General features: G+C 48.3%; 1 protein-coding gene across 1 annotated transcript in view; it reads left to right on the top strand.

Annotated features, from left to right (window-relative positions):
• Positions 1–15134, top strand: part of PTPRE (protein tyrosine phosphatase receptor type E) — a 327572-nt gene that overhangs the window by 300133 nt on the left and 12305 nt on the right. Inside the window, exons 16-17 of the mRNA XM_040361419.1 lie at positions 5258–5392; positions 10455–10580. Coding sequence (XP_040217353.1) covers positions 5258–5392; positions 10455–10580 — 261 coding nt within the window. The remainder of the gene's footprint in view (positions 1–5257; positions 5393–10454; positions 10581–15134) is intronic.

Here is a 15134-nt window from a genome sequence, read left to right as displayed (position 1 = left end):
TGGTCATTAAGGGGGTACATTTTTCCCTGGGGATGAAGTGGTTAAAATAACGACAACGAAGGTACAGTATAGCAGATGGCGTCACCGTTCATTGCTGAGATAGGTGTGCGCCTTTTTATCTTTTTTCCACTGCGGATGGATAGGTCCTGCGTTGGGTCAGACAAGCAGAAACATGAGCCATAGTGTGGTTCTATGAGGGGGAGGAAGAGACGGTAAGAATGCTATGTAACAAGAGATGGGAGGAAGATCCCGCGCACACAAAGGAGCCTGACAAGGATTATCTATAGATATGTAATAACACAGAACACAAAGCAGGGCATGGCAGCGCCCGTATACAGCGACGCCCCTCCCCCACCACTACTGTCATGGCCTCATACACCCGCAGCAGACATGTATACACACAAGTTTTGCCGCGGAGGATTGTAAATACGGTTCATGTGACAAGTCATACGGCTGTTTTGCTTCTTTCCTTTGTTGGCTCTTAATTCCAGGCTTCAGAATTAAATAGAGGGATTTAAGGAATCTCCAGAGGGAAGAGCTGTAATTAAACTTGAGGATCCAATGAAAGATCTAAACCGGCTATACACGGATCGGAAATCGTTCCGTTCAGCAGGGATTGGCCAAATTCTGATCTATGTATGGGCGCCTTGGTTGTAAATAAGTTAAACGATTTAACTTGTGTGCAACCAGCCTGTCAAGTTTTTCCGGAATGATTAGTGGCACCGGCTATAGCCAGCAACACTTTTTATTGAGTCTGCGGTTTTCCCGTCCATTAGGGACGCACGCAGGGCAGGACTTAGGGTGGTGGGGGCCCCTGGGCTTGAGTGTTGATTGAGGGGCCCCCTGGAGCTGAGAAGCGGGGGGGGTCAAAGTTGTTGAGCGGGGAGGGTGGCACAGAGATTGAAGCTGATCGATCAAAGTTAGGGGGGGGGGCTGCCCCACTGATCCGAGTTATTGAGTGGGGGGGGCCACCAATCGGAGCTGACCAAAGTTGTTGCGCAGTGGGGGGGGGTGCCGATCGGAGTTGTTGAGCAGGTGGGGGGTCGCCGATTGATCAAAGTTATTGAGGGGGGGCGCCGCCGCCGATCGTAGTTGTTGAGCAGGGGGGTAAAGAGGACTTCTTACCTCTTCATCAGCAGTGGCATGGCTCTTCCTGCTTCCTCCTCCCGGGGGCCCATGGGCTTGAGCCCAGTCAAGCCCAATGGTAAGTCCGGCCCTGGATGCACAGGTTCCGCCTGCCTCTATCCACACCACCCTCACTGCTCTATATGATTAATAAATAGATTCATGCATAGCATGAATCTATTCGTGGCCACCCCCTATTCGTGTGTCCGGCCCCTTTCAGGACGCCGGGCACATGAATTATAGCGGCGGGGGTGTTTTTATGAAGCGCCTGATTGGAGTCAGAGGCTTCAAAATAAGGTGGATTCGGAGCGCAGAACATTGCACTCGGAGCCCACCCAGGTGTGTTAGGAAAGCAAATAAATATTTGCTTTTCTAACATTTAATCTCCTCTCCACCAATCGGGAAGCGCAGGTCTGATACCCGTTTCCCGATTGGCTGAAAGGTCAGGTGATCCTGTTAGATGCCTAGGAGGAGGGGGATGCGCGGCAGAAGCCACTGCCATCCACACCACAGGAGGAGGAAGGCTGCCAGACACACTACCCGCCGCTTCCAAGATGGGCTTTGACTAGCTGTGGGGAGGGGGGTTGTCGCCAGTTGGCTTACCTGGGGGGGTGTGGCTGTTTGTTGCCCCCCCAGAAGAATAAACCACCAGCTGCCACTGCATTGTTGTGTTCTACCTGCAGTCAGGGCCGTCTTTAATATGGTTTGGGCCCAGGGCAAACATTTTTTTTGGGCCCCCCTCCAGCTCATTTTGGGCCTGGCTGGTTCACATGTATGTTTTGGCGGTCCTCATTTGTGCAGGTACAGCAGCCCGTTGATTTGAATGGGCTGCCATGCCTTTGTTTCCTGCAGAAAAAAGGTGCATTCAGCATTTTAAAAATACAGTTGCCTTGAAATCCATTCTGCTTTTGCACCATGCTACTAACCTGCAGTTCTTGCACACACAAACGCACTGTGTTTTTAAAAGCGTGATCTAAAAATGCAGCAAGTTTGACAGTGCGGGAACTGCAGATAAGTCACAGCAGACAGCAGAATGGACAGACAGTGCTGTATTTCAGTGCTTGATGGGCATAGGCGTGCCGTGTGCGCAGCCTATTACATGAGGCATGCGCTTTTCTTTGCAGGAAACGCAGGCATGGCGGCCCATTCAAATGAATGGGCTGCTGTGCCTGCGCAAATGTGGGCCGCCAAAACACATACATGTGAACCAGCCAGGCCCAAAATAAGCCCATCAAGCAGTTAAATACAGACAGTAATGTCATGTACTCTGAGGCTTTACTCAGCCTGGACTGCAGGTCTGGTCTGTGATTTAAAGAGTTCCTCTATTTTACACATGGCATGGCATGGGGTCCCATGGTGCTAAAGCAGAATGGACAGACGGTGCTGTGACCCCATGCCATGCCATGTGTAAAATAGAGGAACTTTTTAAAACACTGACCAGACCTGCAGTGAATCATCAAATATTATAAAGACTTTGGGCACACTCTACAGAAAACTTCAATTTACAATATAGATTAGCAAACAGTGACATACCTTGAGGAGCAGGACATGAAGAAGTTAGCCTCAGGAAGAGCAAACTGGGGATGTTATAAAATCACATTCTAATTCACTTTTATATGCAAGCAGCACCCAGTGGCAGGAATGGAGAAGTGCACGTCCAAAGGGAAGCCAGGGGTGCTGTACATTTTAAAACACTGGGAAGGGAAGCAGTACTGTCACTGGCTGTGTGCCGCTGATGATTTTCAGCCTGATTTGTGGGCAGCACAGGGGCTTAACGGGAGGCAGGGCCGCCATCAGGAATTATGGGGCCACTTACACCGCTTCAGGCATGGGCCCCCTGGAGCAGAGAACCGGGATGGAGGGTGCTGCCGCCTGAAATTGAGAAGCAGGGGGGGGGGCTGCCGCAAATTTAGAAGCGGGGGGCCCTTTACAAAAAAAGAAATAAAGAAAGAAATAAAGAAAAATATATATAAAAAAGGGGTGTAGCCATCCGGGGCCCTGGGGACCTCTGGTCCCTTTAATAAAAATAAAAAAAGAAATAAAAAATATATATAAAAAATATATTTTAAAAAGGGGGTTGCCATCTGGGGCCCTGGGGACCTCTGGGCCCTTTAATATTTTTTTTTTAATTAAAATAAATTACAAAAAAAAGGGGGTTGCCATCCGGGACCTTTGGGCCCTTTAATAAAAAATATATATAAAGAAACATTTATAAAAAAAAGGGGGGGGTTGCCATCCAGGGCCCTGGGGACCTCTGGGCCCTTAAATAAAAAATAAATAAAAAAAATATATAAACAAAAATAAAAAAATAAACATTTATAAAAAAGATAAAGGGTGTTTGCCACATGGGGACCTCTGAGCCCTGTAATAAAATATATATATATATATATATATATATAATATATAAAAATAAAAAAAAATATATAAAAAAATAAAAATTTATAAAAAAAAAAGGGGGGTTGCCATCCGGGGCCCTGGGGACCTCTGGATCCTATAATAATAAACATTTATTTATATATATATATATATATATATATATATATATATATATATATATATAGATTTTTTTTTATAAAAAAAGGGGGGTTGTCATCCGGGGCCCTGGGGAACTATGGGCCCCTGGGGACCCCCAGACCTCTAAAAAAAAATTGGCCCTTTAATAAAAAATAAAATAAAAATATATTAAAAAATTGTCCCTTTAATAAAAATATATAATTTTTTTTATTTAAAAATAAATAAAAAAAAGGGGGGGGCTGCCATCTGGGGCCCAGGGGTCCTCCGGGCCCCTGGGGGCCTCCGGACCCCTAAAAAAGGGGTTGCTTTGGGCCCCCAACAGTGACAGGGCCCAGGGCACCTGCCCCATTTGCCCTGCGGTAAAGACGGCCCTGCCTGCAGTGAAGGCTCCCCACCAGTAGAACACAATTGCGCTGCGGGAGGCATTCCTCCATCAAGCTCGGTTCTTAGAGCTCCCTGAGCAGAGAGCCGATGACTGACAGTCACCAGCTCTCTGCTCAGGGAGCTCTGAGAACCGAGCGATTTGGTGGTGTTTGATCGCTCGGTTCTCAGTCTTAGGCTCCATTCACACCTCAGCGTAGGTGATCTGCCACGTATTGCGGCGATATCAAATAGGCGTTTTGTCCCGCGATTTGCGGCGACAAAACGCGACGTGTTTTTTGCTGGAGGGGTGATTTTTTACATGGTCGGCTATGCCTGAACGCCGAAGCCACCCGAAAAAAAGGGTCCGGGACTTCTTTTGAGCTTCAGGCGTCTCGGCGTTCGGCGTGGAGATGTGAACCATCTCCATAGCCGACCATGTAAAATCACCCCTCCAGCGTATTAGGGGCGGCTGCGGCGTCGCGCTTCAGGCGTATATACGCCTAGGTGTGAATGCAGCCTTAGAGCGGGGTGAGTATGATTATGCAGAGTTCCCTTTTACTGTAAGGAGAGATAGGGGATGCTTTGGGAACCCTGATGTAAGGGGGAACACTGAGGACTCTGATGTACGGAGGGGACTCTGATGTAAGGGGGAACACTGAGGACTCTGATGTACAGAGAGGACTCTGATGTAAGGGGGGGGCACTGTGGCCTCTGGTGTAAAGGGAAACTTTGATGTAAGGGGTGCTCTGAGAACCCTGAATTACCTTTCGTGTACTCAGAGGTAGGAGGCAAAGGGGGGGGGGGGAGACAGATGTATCTGGAAGCCATAGTCTGGGCTGAATAATGTGTCCAGGTTTCAGGCAGTCTGAAACCTGGACACATGATTCCGAACCCAAACTGTCCGGGTGAATTCCGGGCAGGTGGCAACCCTACCTGTCAGTCTGGATACAGTGTGGATTATTTAGGTAGGCCCCCAATTGTTAAAGAGTTAATTTACCTTTACAGAAGAAATGTAAAGGTGAACTAACATGTTACAGCCTCCCCAACCCCCTGGTCCCCGCTGTACTTGCCTCCTGTGATTCTAACCCTTTATACTAGGCCCCTGTGACCGTTTTGGTAAATCCATAGGTGGCTATACAATTAGATTGTCATGTGTATGTATCTGTATGCAGTACTAATCCAGGTTTCTAACTATTCCCCCCCCCCACTGTCAGCACCAGGTACAATGTTTTACTGAATATTTCATATCTTTCAGGGCTATCGACAGAAAGATTATTTCATTGCGACACAAGGGCCGCTGCCGCATACGGTGGAAGATTTCTGGAGGATGGCGTGGGAGTGGAAATGTCATACGATTGTCATACTGACTGAGCTACAGGAAAGGGAGCAGGTATGGCGAGGTGGGGGGGCTGGGCAGTGATGAGGCTCAGAGCATGCTGGGCGATTTCAGGTCTGCAGTCCTTTCAGATGAGATGATTTTCTCCGGTGTGTGTAGAGGGATCGGCGAGGTCTCCATTGATTTCCACACAGGAGATGACACAGAGATCGTCAGCACTGATCAACAAATATGTTTACCAAACAGGCAAATTGCCAAATTGCACGTGACGGCTGAGACGCTTAGGCTTATCTTAACTTCTGCTTATTTAAACCATAACAAAACCTTGCCCCCCCCCCCCCAAAAAAAAATTACACATATACCATTTTAAGTTGAAAGTAGGGCAAGGCCACAGCTTTATTTAAACATATCGGTATAACAACCTTCAAAATACCAATAACCATGCCGGTCACGGTTATACCGTGAGCATCTATAAACAAAGGCCCGGATTCACATAAATTGGCGCATATTTATGCCGGCGTAGCGTATCTAATATACGCTACGCCGACGTAGCGCAGAGAGGCAAGAACCGAATTCACAAAGCACTTGCCTCCCAAACTGCGCTGGGTTCCCTCGGCGTAAGCCGTCGTAGGTGGAAGTGGGCGTGAGCCATGCTAATGAGGCGTGACCCCATGCAAATGATGGGTCGAGTGCCATACAAGTACTTGAAACGAACGGCGCATGCGCCGTCCCGTGGACACATCCCAGTGCGCATGCTCAGAATCACGTCGGAACTACTCCCTAAGATACGAGGGATCACTGCCTACGACGTGAACGTAACCTACGCCCAGCCCTATTCACGTACTATGTAAATGACGTAAAATACGACGGCTGTGTTCCCTGGTCCATACCTTAGCATGAGTTGCGCCTCATATATGAGGAATAACTTTACGCCGGACGTACGACTTGCGCAAAACGCGTATATTATGCGCCGGGCGCAAGTACGTTCGTGAATCTACGTATCTCCCTCATTTCCATATTTGAATAGGAAATCAATGGGAGCGCCACTTGCGGCCAGCGTAAATATGCGCCTACGATACGCCGGCGTAGGAAAGTTACGTCGGTTGGATGAAGCCTATTTTCAGGCGTATCTCAGTTTATGGGCACGGCGCATAGATACGACGGCGCATACTTACACTTACGCGGCGTATCTCGAGATACATCGGCGTAAGTGCTTTGTGAATCCGGGCCAAACCGTCTAGTCCAGGGATCTTCAAACTACGGCCCTTCAACTCTTGTCGAATTGCACCTCCCATGAGGCATTGTGAAACTCTGACATTCACAGACATGACTAGGCATGATGGGAATTGTAGTTCCTGAACAACTGGAGGGCCGTAGTTTGAGGACCTCTGGACGCTAGTCTAAGAGGCCTGTCTCCTCATCAGTGTGAGATAGGCATTAAACTGACCCCGGAATTCAACTTGAGGGCTTAGCCCCTAAAGTATTACCAATAGCTGGCAAGGTAAAACTGCCAAGGAAGCGGTGACGAAACACACAACGGGTAGGTGGTCAACTCTTGTGACGTCAGATTCTCCGGAGAGTAGTAGGAAGTGCCTCTGCGTAGCTTTTTCTAGAGTTCAGGCTCCACCCCGTCACCTCGTGCCATTTTAGCCAATCCCAGCGGAGCCACTCTGTTGTGATTCCATTCCGTTGGGATTCCACTCCGTTGGGAATCAGGGAGTCGGAGTGGCTCCGTTGTGATTGGCTACAATGGCACGAGGTGACGGGGTGGAGCCTGAACTCTAGAAAAAGCTACGCAGAGGCACGTCCCACTACTCTCTGTAGAATCTGACGTCAACCTAATCAGGGAGTCGGAGTGGCAGCGTTGGGATTGGCCAAGCGCCCAGAAGTCAGGGCTCCCTTTCCTTAGTTTGGGGTGGGTCAAGGGGCCTTTATTCTCTCCTGTAATCCATGCATACAGATTAGTTCATGCAATCCATGGTGCACGATCGCTCGGGTTCCTGAATGACGCCATTCTGCACAGATCAGACAGGTCTACATGTCGATCATTTGGTGAATACCAAAATAGTGATTTGATGATTTTCTGGTTTTCATTGGCTGCATGAAGAATTTTGTGATTTTCAGTAAAATTGAAATTCTAGGCATATAATAAACTATAAATTCTAATGATATTCTGGTCCCCCCCAAGCTGATGAAAAATGTAGTTGCTATTTACACTTATAGGGTGTGTGAACGTTTGTTGAGGTATGCTTGTACAGCAGGGGTCTCAAATTGGCGGCTCTCCAGCTGTTGTGAAACTACAAGTCCCATCATGCCTCTGCCTGTGGGAGTCATGCTTGTAACTGTCAGCCTTGCAATGCCTCATGGGACTTGTAGTTTCACAACAGCTGGAAGGCCGCCAGTCTGAGACCCCTGCCTTAGCGTAATGGAGCGCCATTCAAATGAAAGGCACAGCAATGCATGTACCTGCGATAATTGTATTACTGCAACACAATAGTCTAAATGGGCCCTTAAAGGGGAAGTAAACGCTGGTGGGTTTTTCTTCCTTTCCTCCTCCCTGCAAAGTAAAGGCATTGGGGGTATTTTACTAAAGCTGGGGAGTGCAAAATCTAGTGCATCTGTGCATGGTAGCCAATCGGCTTCTAACTTCAGCTTGTTCAATTAATCTTTGACAATAAAACCTGGAAGCTGATTGGTTTCTATGCACAGTGGCACCAGATTTTGCACTCTCCAATTTTAGTAAGTCAACCCCATAATGTGCTAGTTTGCATGGCATACTAGCACATTATGTGACACGTGCCCACAAACGAAGCCAGCGTCGTCCCTGCTGCAGGCCGCATCCGTCTTCCTTCCGGGGCCGCAGACTCTGGCCCTGTAACTGGCCAGAGCCGCATGATGGCACTCCCGCACATGTACGTGGAAGCCGCCGGTCACGGAAAACTCACCTAAAGAAACGGCATGGGCGGCTGTTCCTTCAGAGCGCATTCGCCGATTACATCATCGGCGCAGTAAACAGTACATTTCTCCTGAGCGGTGCACGTTTAGGAGATATTTTTACAGTACCTATAGTAAAGCCTTACTCTAATGCCGCGTACACGCGATCATTTTTCGGCATGAAAAAAACTGTTGTTTTTCAGCATGTCCAAAAAACGAAGTTTTTCCAACTTCATCATTAAAAAACAACGTTGCCTACACACCATCGTTTTTAAAAAAATTATGAAAAAAGCGCGGTGACGTACAACACGTACGACGGCACTATAAAGGGGAAGTTCCATTCGCCTTTGGGCTGCTTTAGCTGATTCCGTGTTAGTAAAAGACGATTCGCGCTTTTCTGTCTGTTACAGCGTGATGAATGTGCTTACTCCATTATGAACAGTAGTTTTACCTGAACTAGCGCTCCCGTCTCATAACTTGCTTCTAAGCATGCGCGGGTTTTTTACGTCGTTTTAGTCCACACACGACCATTTTTTACAACCCGAAAAACAAACTTTTTTAAAACTACGTTAAAAAATGCAACATGTTCGAATTTTTTTAATGTCCTTTTTCAGAAGCCGAAAAACGATGTGAAGCCCACACACGATCATTTTAAATGACGTTTTTAAAAACTGCGTTTTTTCCCATGCCGAAAAATGATCGTGTGTACGCGGCATCAGCTTACCTATAGGTACAACTTCTCCATGGAGGTTTACAACCTCTTTAAAAGAGACGTTTGAGAATATAAAGAAAAAAAACTGTGCTGTGCTGCATCTGTCCCCCCACCACCTCTACACTGAGAACTGAGTGATCAAAGACCGCTGATTGCTCAGTTTTCAATATTGAGTGAGGAGAGAATCTGTGACTGTCATTCACCGGCTTTCTGCTCCGCCCCTCTAGTGCTCACTGGAGCGCCCAGAGGTGAAGGGGGGCGGGAGCTGCTGGCTTGGTCTCCCATCGGCTCGCTGAGAGGCTTGGCCAGCTGTCGGTCCAGGCATCTGGGCGGGATCCGATCATTAAAGTTGGGATCGATCCAGAGCCTGGACCGACTATGTGACACCAACCAACAGCAGACTTTAGCCCTCTGTCGGCTGAAAACAGGTCACAGGCGTGCAGAACTAAGTGCACTCCTGTGACCTACAGGAGTGCACTCTTTTTCTCCTTTAGGCTGCTTTCACATTGGGGATAGAGCCGCGGTGACGGTATAGCCGCGCTATTTGTAGCGCAGCTATACTGTCGTATTTACTGCGATATTTGGGTGCTAGCGGTGAGGTTTTAACCCCCGCTAGCGGCCGAAAAAGGGTTAATACCGCCCGCATTGCGGACGGTATTACCGCGGTATTACCGCGGTTTCCCATTGATTTCAATGGGAAGGCGCGGTATAGGAGCGGTGAACACACCGCTCCTATACCGCAGTAAAGATGCGGCTAGCGGGACTTTTGGAGCGCTCCTGCTAGCGCACAGCTTCAGTGTGAAAGCCTTTGGGCTTTCACATTGAACACTACAGGGCAGGTTTTTTTCATGCGGTATAGCAGCGCATGTTGGTGCTCCGGTCCTCTTTAATCCTGCTGTAGAATATGGGTGGGTACTCAGTTGTCATCAAGTACCTTGCAGGACCAGCAGTAGCCATTGGTACTTCAATGTACATGATGGCATCAGTGAGAGGGACAAAAACAAGACTGGTCAGAGATCGGCAAGAAGAAATGCTCTCTGGGACTGGTCATCACAGCCTGGAACCAGTGGGGAGGAAGACTGTGGTGAAGGTCAGTTTTTAGCTGGCCTTACAAGGATCATGCCAACCAGCGGACTAATCGAAAAAAAAATGAATGGATTCCCCCTTCCACACAAGTAAGGTGGATGGAGGAACCCTCCCTGCTGTGTTATTGTAGTGTGACAGCGGGGACTTCTCCCCGCTGCCATGAAGGTCCTTATTCAGACACTTCCAGTTATAGGGTGACAACACTCTGTCCCTGTCTCCCAGTTACTGTCCTGCGTTGTCACCCTGTCACAGGCTCTTTCACTGCAAGCTGGAGTGCATGCAATGTACGTTGTAATCTAGTAAGAGTTTATGTCTACTGTAAAAGGTCTTGTGTGACACCACTTAGTGAGATGTGTGTTCAATGTCTTTGTTTTTCCTTCGCAGGAGAAATGCTGTCCGTACTGGCCATCCGAAGGTTCCATCACATATGGCGAGATCACTATCGATATAAAGGGTGATCGGTTACTGGACACGATAAGTGTCAGAGACTTCCTAGTGAGCAGTAATCAGGTAAAGAAATAATGTTGTATAAAGAGAATTCATAATAGTTTGGGTTCAATGATATATATATAGGCCCAGATTCTCAAAGACTTACGACGGCGTATCTCCAGATACGCCGTCGTAAGTCGGAATGGCCGCCGTCGTATCTATGCGCCTGATTCATAGAATCAGTTACGCATAGATTTGGCCAAGATACGAGCGGTGTAAGTCTCCTACGCCGTCGTATCTTGGGGTGCATATTTACGCTAGCCGCTAGGTGGCGCTTCCGTTGATTTCCGCGTTGAATATGTAAATGAGCAAGATACGCCGATTCACAAACGTACGTACGCCCGTCGCAATTAGTTACGCCGTTTACGTAAGACATACGCCGGCGTAAAGATAAAGCTGGTCTCTAGGTGGCGCAGCCCATGCAAGGTATGGACGTCGGAAAAAGCGTATCTTTTTACGTCGTTTACGTAAGTCGTACGTGAATGGGGCTGTGCGTAGGTTACGTTCACGTCACAGGCATTGAGCCGGCGTATCTTTGGGCGTAAATACGTCGTGATACTGAGCATGCGCCGTTCATTCGGCCATGCATCTACATGGGGTCACGCTTAATTTAAATACAACACGCCCACGACCTGCCTACTTTGAATTACGCGCGCTTACGCCGGCCGATTTACGCTACGCCACCGTAACTTAGGACGCAAGTGCTTTTTGAATACAGCACTTGCCTCTCTAAGTGGCGGCGGTGTAGCGTAAATAACATACGCTACGCCCGCACAACGTTATGCCGCCCTACGTGAATCTAGGCCATAGTGTTTTTTTTGTTTTGTTTTACTTCTTGGGCCCCTTTCACATGGGGCTGCCCATATACGGACTCCGTTTGCTCAGCTGGGATCGCTATGTTGATCTCCGCTGAGCCGGCGGATGACAGGTCCGTCTCTGCTCACTGTGGAGAGACGGACCTGTCAGATCTCCGCTCTCCTCTGGGGGATCAGATGCAAACGTACCGCCTGTCCGTTTTCATCCGATCCACCAGAAGGATGGAAAAATGGGGTTTCCATCCATCTGGATTCAGCAGATCGGAGCGGATTGGATGTCAGCAGACATGTCACCGCTGACATCCGTCGCTCCATAGACCTACATGGAGCATCCATTCATCCGGTCTGGGTGGTGGAGAGATGAATCACTCTTCTTCTTCATCAGTGTGTACATCTTAATATAGCTCTAGTCAGAAAAGGGACTTTGTGAGACTTGAAATGAGGTGATAACGTAGTCATCAACTTCCATCCCTGTAATTATCAAAGAAAAAAGGGCGTAGGTGCGGGACTTTAAATGACGTACGTGGTGGGTCAAAATGTTATGCAGAATATTTTGACCCACCATGTACTTCATTTAAAGTCCCGCACCTACGCCCTTTTTTCTATCCTAATATATATATTTTTTAGAACTGACCACAACAAACAAGGGGCAGCACAGTGCTTTGGTGGTTAGCATGTATGCCTTGCAACTGGGGTCCATGGTTTGAATCCCAGCCAGCAGACCATCTGCATTGAATTTGCATGTTCTCCCTGTGCTTGCACGGATTTCCTCTGGGTACTCTGGTTTGCACCCACACTCCAAAGACCTGGGGGCAGATCCACAAAGATATTACGCCGGCGTATCTCTTGATACGCCGCGTAATTTCAAATTTTGCGCGTCGTATCTTTGTTTTGTATCCTCAAAACAAAATACGACGGCATCTCGGCTAGGTCGGACTGGCGTACGTCTTAGTACGCCGTCGGATCTAAGCTGCAATTTTCCGGCGGCCGCTAAGTGGCGTTTCCGTCAAATTCCGCGTTGAGTATGCAAATTAGCTAGTTACGGCGATCCACGAACGTACGTCCGGCCGGCGCATTTTTTTACGTCGTTTGCGTTCGGCTTTTTCCGGCGTATAGTTAAAGCTGCTGTTATAAGGCGTACTCAATGTTAAGTATGGCCGGCGTTCCCGCGTCCAATTTTGAATTTTTTACGTCGTTTGCAAATAGGGATTTGCGTAGAATGACGTCACCGTCATGAGCATTGGCTTGTTCCGGGTTAATTTCGAGCATGCGCACTGGGATACCCCCACGGACGGCGTATGCGCAGTTAAAAAAAAACGTTGTTTACGTCGGGTCATGACGTATTAGCATAAAACACGCCCCCATTACATCCATTTGAATTCCGCGCCATTACGCCGCCAAAGATACACTACGCCGCCGTAACTTACGGCGCAAATTCTTTGAGGATTCGAAAAAAAAGAATAAAGTTACGGCGGCATAGTGTATCTTAGATTCGCTGCGCCCAGCGCAAAGGTACGTGGATCTGCCCCCTGGTCTTGGTAGGTTAATTGGCTCCTGTCTAAACTAGCCCTAGTATGTGTGTAGAAATTGGCTTTGCACATGTGTTATAACTTTAAAGCGGAGTTCCACCCAAAAATCTGCTTTTCGGAATCCTCCCCTCATCCAGACACATTTGGCACCTTTCAGGTGGGAGAGGGGGGAGCAGATACTTGTCTAATAGAGGTATTTACTCCCACTTCCGGGCATAGATAGCCGAACCACCTCCGGCTCCTCCTCTGCCCCCCCCCCCCCGCTGTCTCTGGGAGACGCACAGGTCCCAGAAGACAGCAGGGACCAGTGGGATCACGTAGCGCATTTGCAGTAGGGAACCGGGCTGTGAAGCTGCAAGGCTTCACTTCCTGATTCCCTTACCAAAGATGGCGGCGGTAGCACCCGAGAGCCGAGTGACAGATTGGCTTCGGGTGCCCACATCGCGGACACCCTGGACAGGTAAGTGTCCTTATCTTAAAAGTCAGCAGCTGCAGTATTTGTAGCTGCTGACTTTAAAAAAAAATTGGCGGAACTCCGCTTTAAGAATGCCAGTTCGAAGCCTTATCAAATTGGAAGGGTTGAGGAAAGACCTGGCCAAAAAGTTCTATTAAAAAGGCTCTTCAGTGTATCAGATATGGTGCCCAGAGAACTGGCCTATAGAATCTCTGATGCCGCGTACACACGACCGGTTTTCATGACGAGAAAAATGCAATTTTTTAAATTGGTCGTTAAAAACGATCGTGTGTGGGCTCCAGAGCTTTTTTCTCGATGAAAAATTGCCATTAAAAATTTAGAACATGCTCTATTTTTTCTCGACGTTTTTCACGTTGTCGTTTTTCTCGTCCTGAAAAACGGTCGTGTGTACGCTTTAACGACGGGGAAAAAACGCGCATGCTCAGAAGCAAGTTATGAGGCGGGAAATTTGCGTAATCAGCCCAAAGGGTGGCGCCATTCGAATAGAAATTCCCCTTTATAGTGTCGTCGTACATGTTGTACGTCACCGTGGTTTGCTCGAGCATTTTTTATCACGATCGTGTGTATGCAAGGCAGGCTTGAAAGGAATCGCGTTGAGAAAAACTTTGTTTTTTTCCATGGCATGAAAAATAGTCGTGTGTACGCAGCTTGAGAGTCTGATACAACTGCAGGGATATACAGTAAAACCTTGGTTTGCGAGCATAATTCGTTCCAGAAACATGCTTGTAATCCAAAGCACTTGTATATCAAAGCATTTTTTTTACAGGGTGTAAAAGAGAAGAGAGGCACCTCTAAGTGTAGAAATAAGTTTCTAAATGTTGTACCTTCATTAAATGTAACCATGTTGCTACACTTAGAGGCTCCTCTCTTCTTTTTTATACTCAGTTGTGACATGGCACTACTCTTATATCAAGACATCGCTTGTATATCAAGGCAAAATGTATTAAAACATTTTGCTTGTATTGCAAAACGCTCTCAAACCAAGTTACTCTCAAACCAAGGCATTACTGTACATTATAGCTGGGGTAGGGAACCTTAAAGAGGTGGAGATCTACCTGAACAACATGGGAGAAGTCAAAGATCACAGAGCACAGTGTCGCCTCACACCTGATTTAAACCTCTAATTGTTGTACTACCAGGCCCAGATTTACTCCCTTTGCCGCCCCAAGGCCGGGTCCTTCAATGCCGCCCCCCCCCCCCCCACACACCATCACATGGGGGAAACCCCAGAGAGACCCTTTTACATCAGGGTCCATAGAGAGCCTCCCCTTACATCAGGGTCCATAGAGAGCCTCCCCTTACATCAGGGTCCATAGAGAGCCTCCCCTTACATCAGGGTCCCGAGAGAGCCTCCCCCCTACATTACATCAGGGCCCCCAGAGAGCTCCCCTCATTACATCAGGGTCCCCAGAGAGCCCCCCTCATTACATCAGGGTCCCCAGAGAGCCCCCCTCATTACACCAGGGTCCCCAGAGAGCCCCCCCTTACACCAGGGTCCCCAGAGAGCCCCCCCCTTACACCAGGGTCCCCAGAGAGCCCCCCCTTACACCAGGGTCCCCAGAGAGCCCCCCCTTACACCAGGGTCCCCAGAGAGCCCCCCCTTACACCAGGGTCCCCAGAGAGCCCCCTTTAAACCAGGGTCCCCAGAGGGCCCCCCTAACATTAGTGTCCCCAGAGAGCCTTCCCTCTTACATCACTGTCCCCAGAGAGCCCCCTCTTACATTACTGTTCCCAGAGGCCTCCCTTTTACATCAGG

Source organism: Rana temporaria, chromosome 8 (genome assembly GCF_905171775.1).
Source record: "Rana temporaria chromosome 8, aRanTem1.1, whole genome shotgun sequence".
Taxonomy (NCBI): domain Eukaryota; kingdom Metazoa; phylum Chordata; class Amphibia; order Anura; family Ranidae; genus Rana; species Rana temporaria.
Note: the sequence above shows the minus strand (reverse complement) of the source record. Positions and strands in the feature narration are given on the sequence as shown.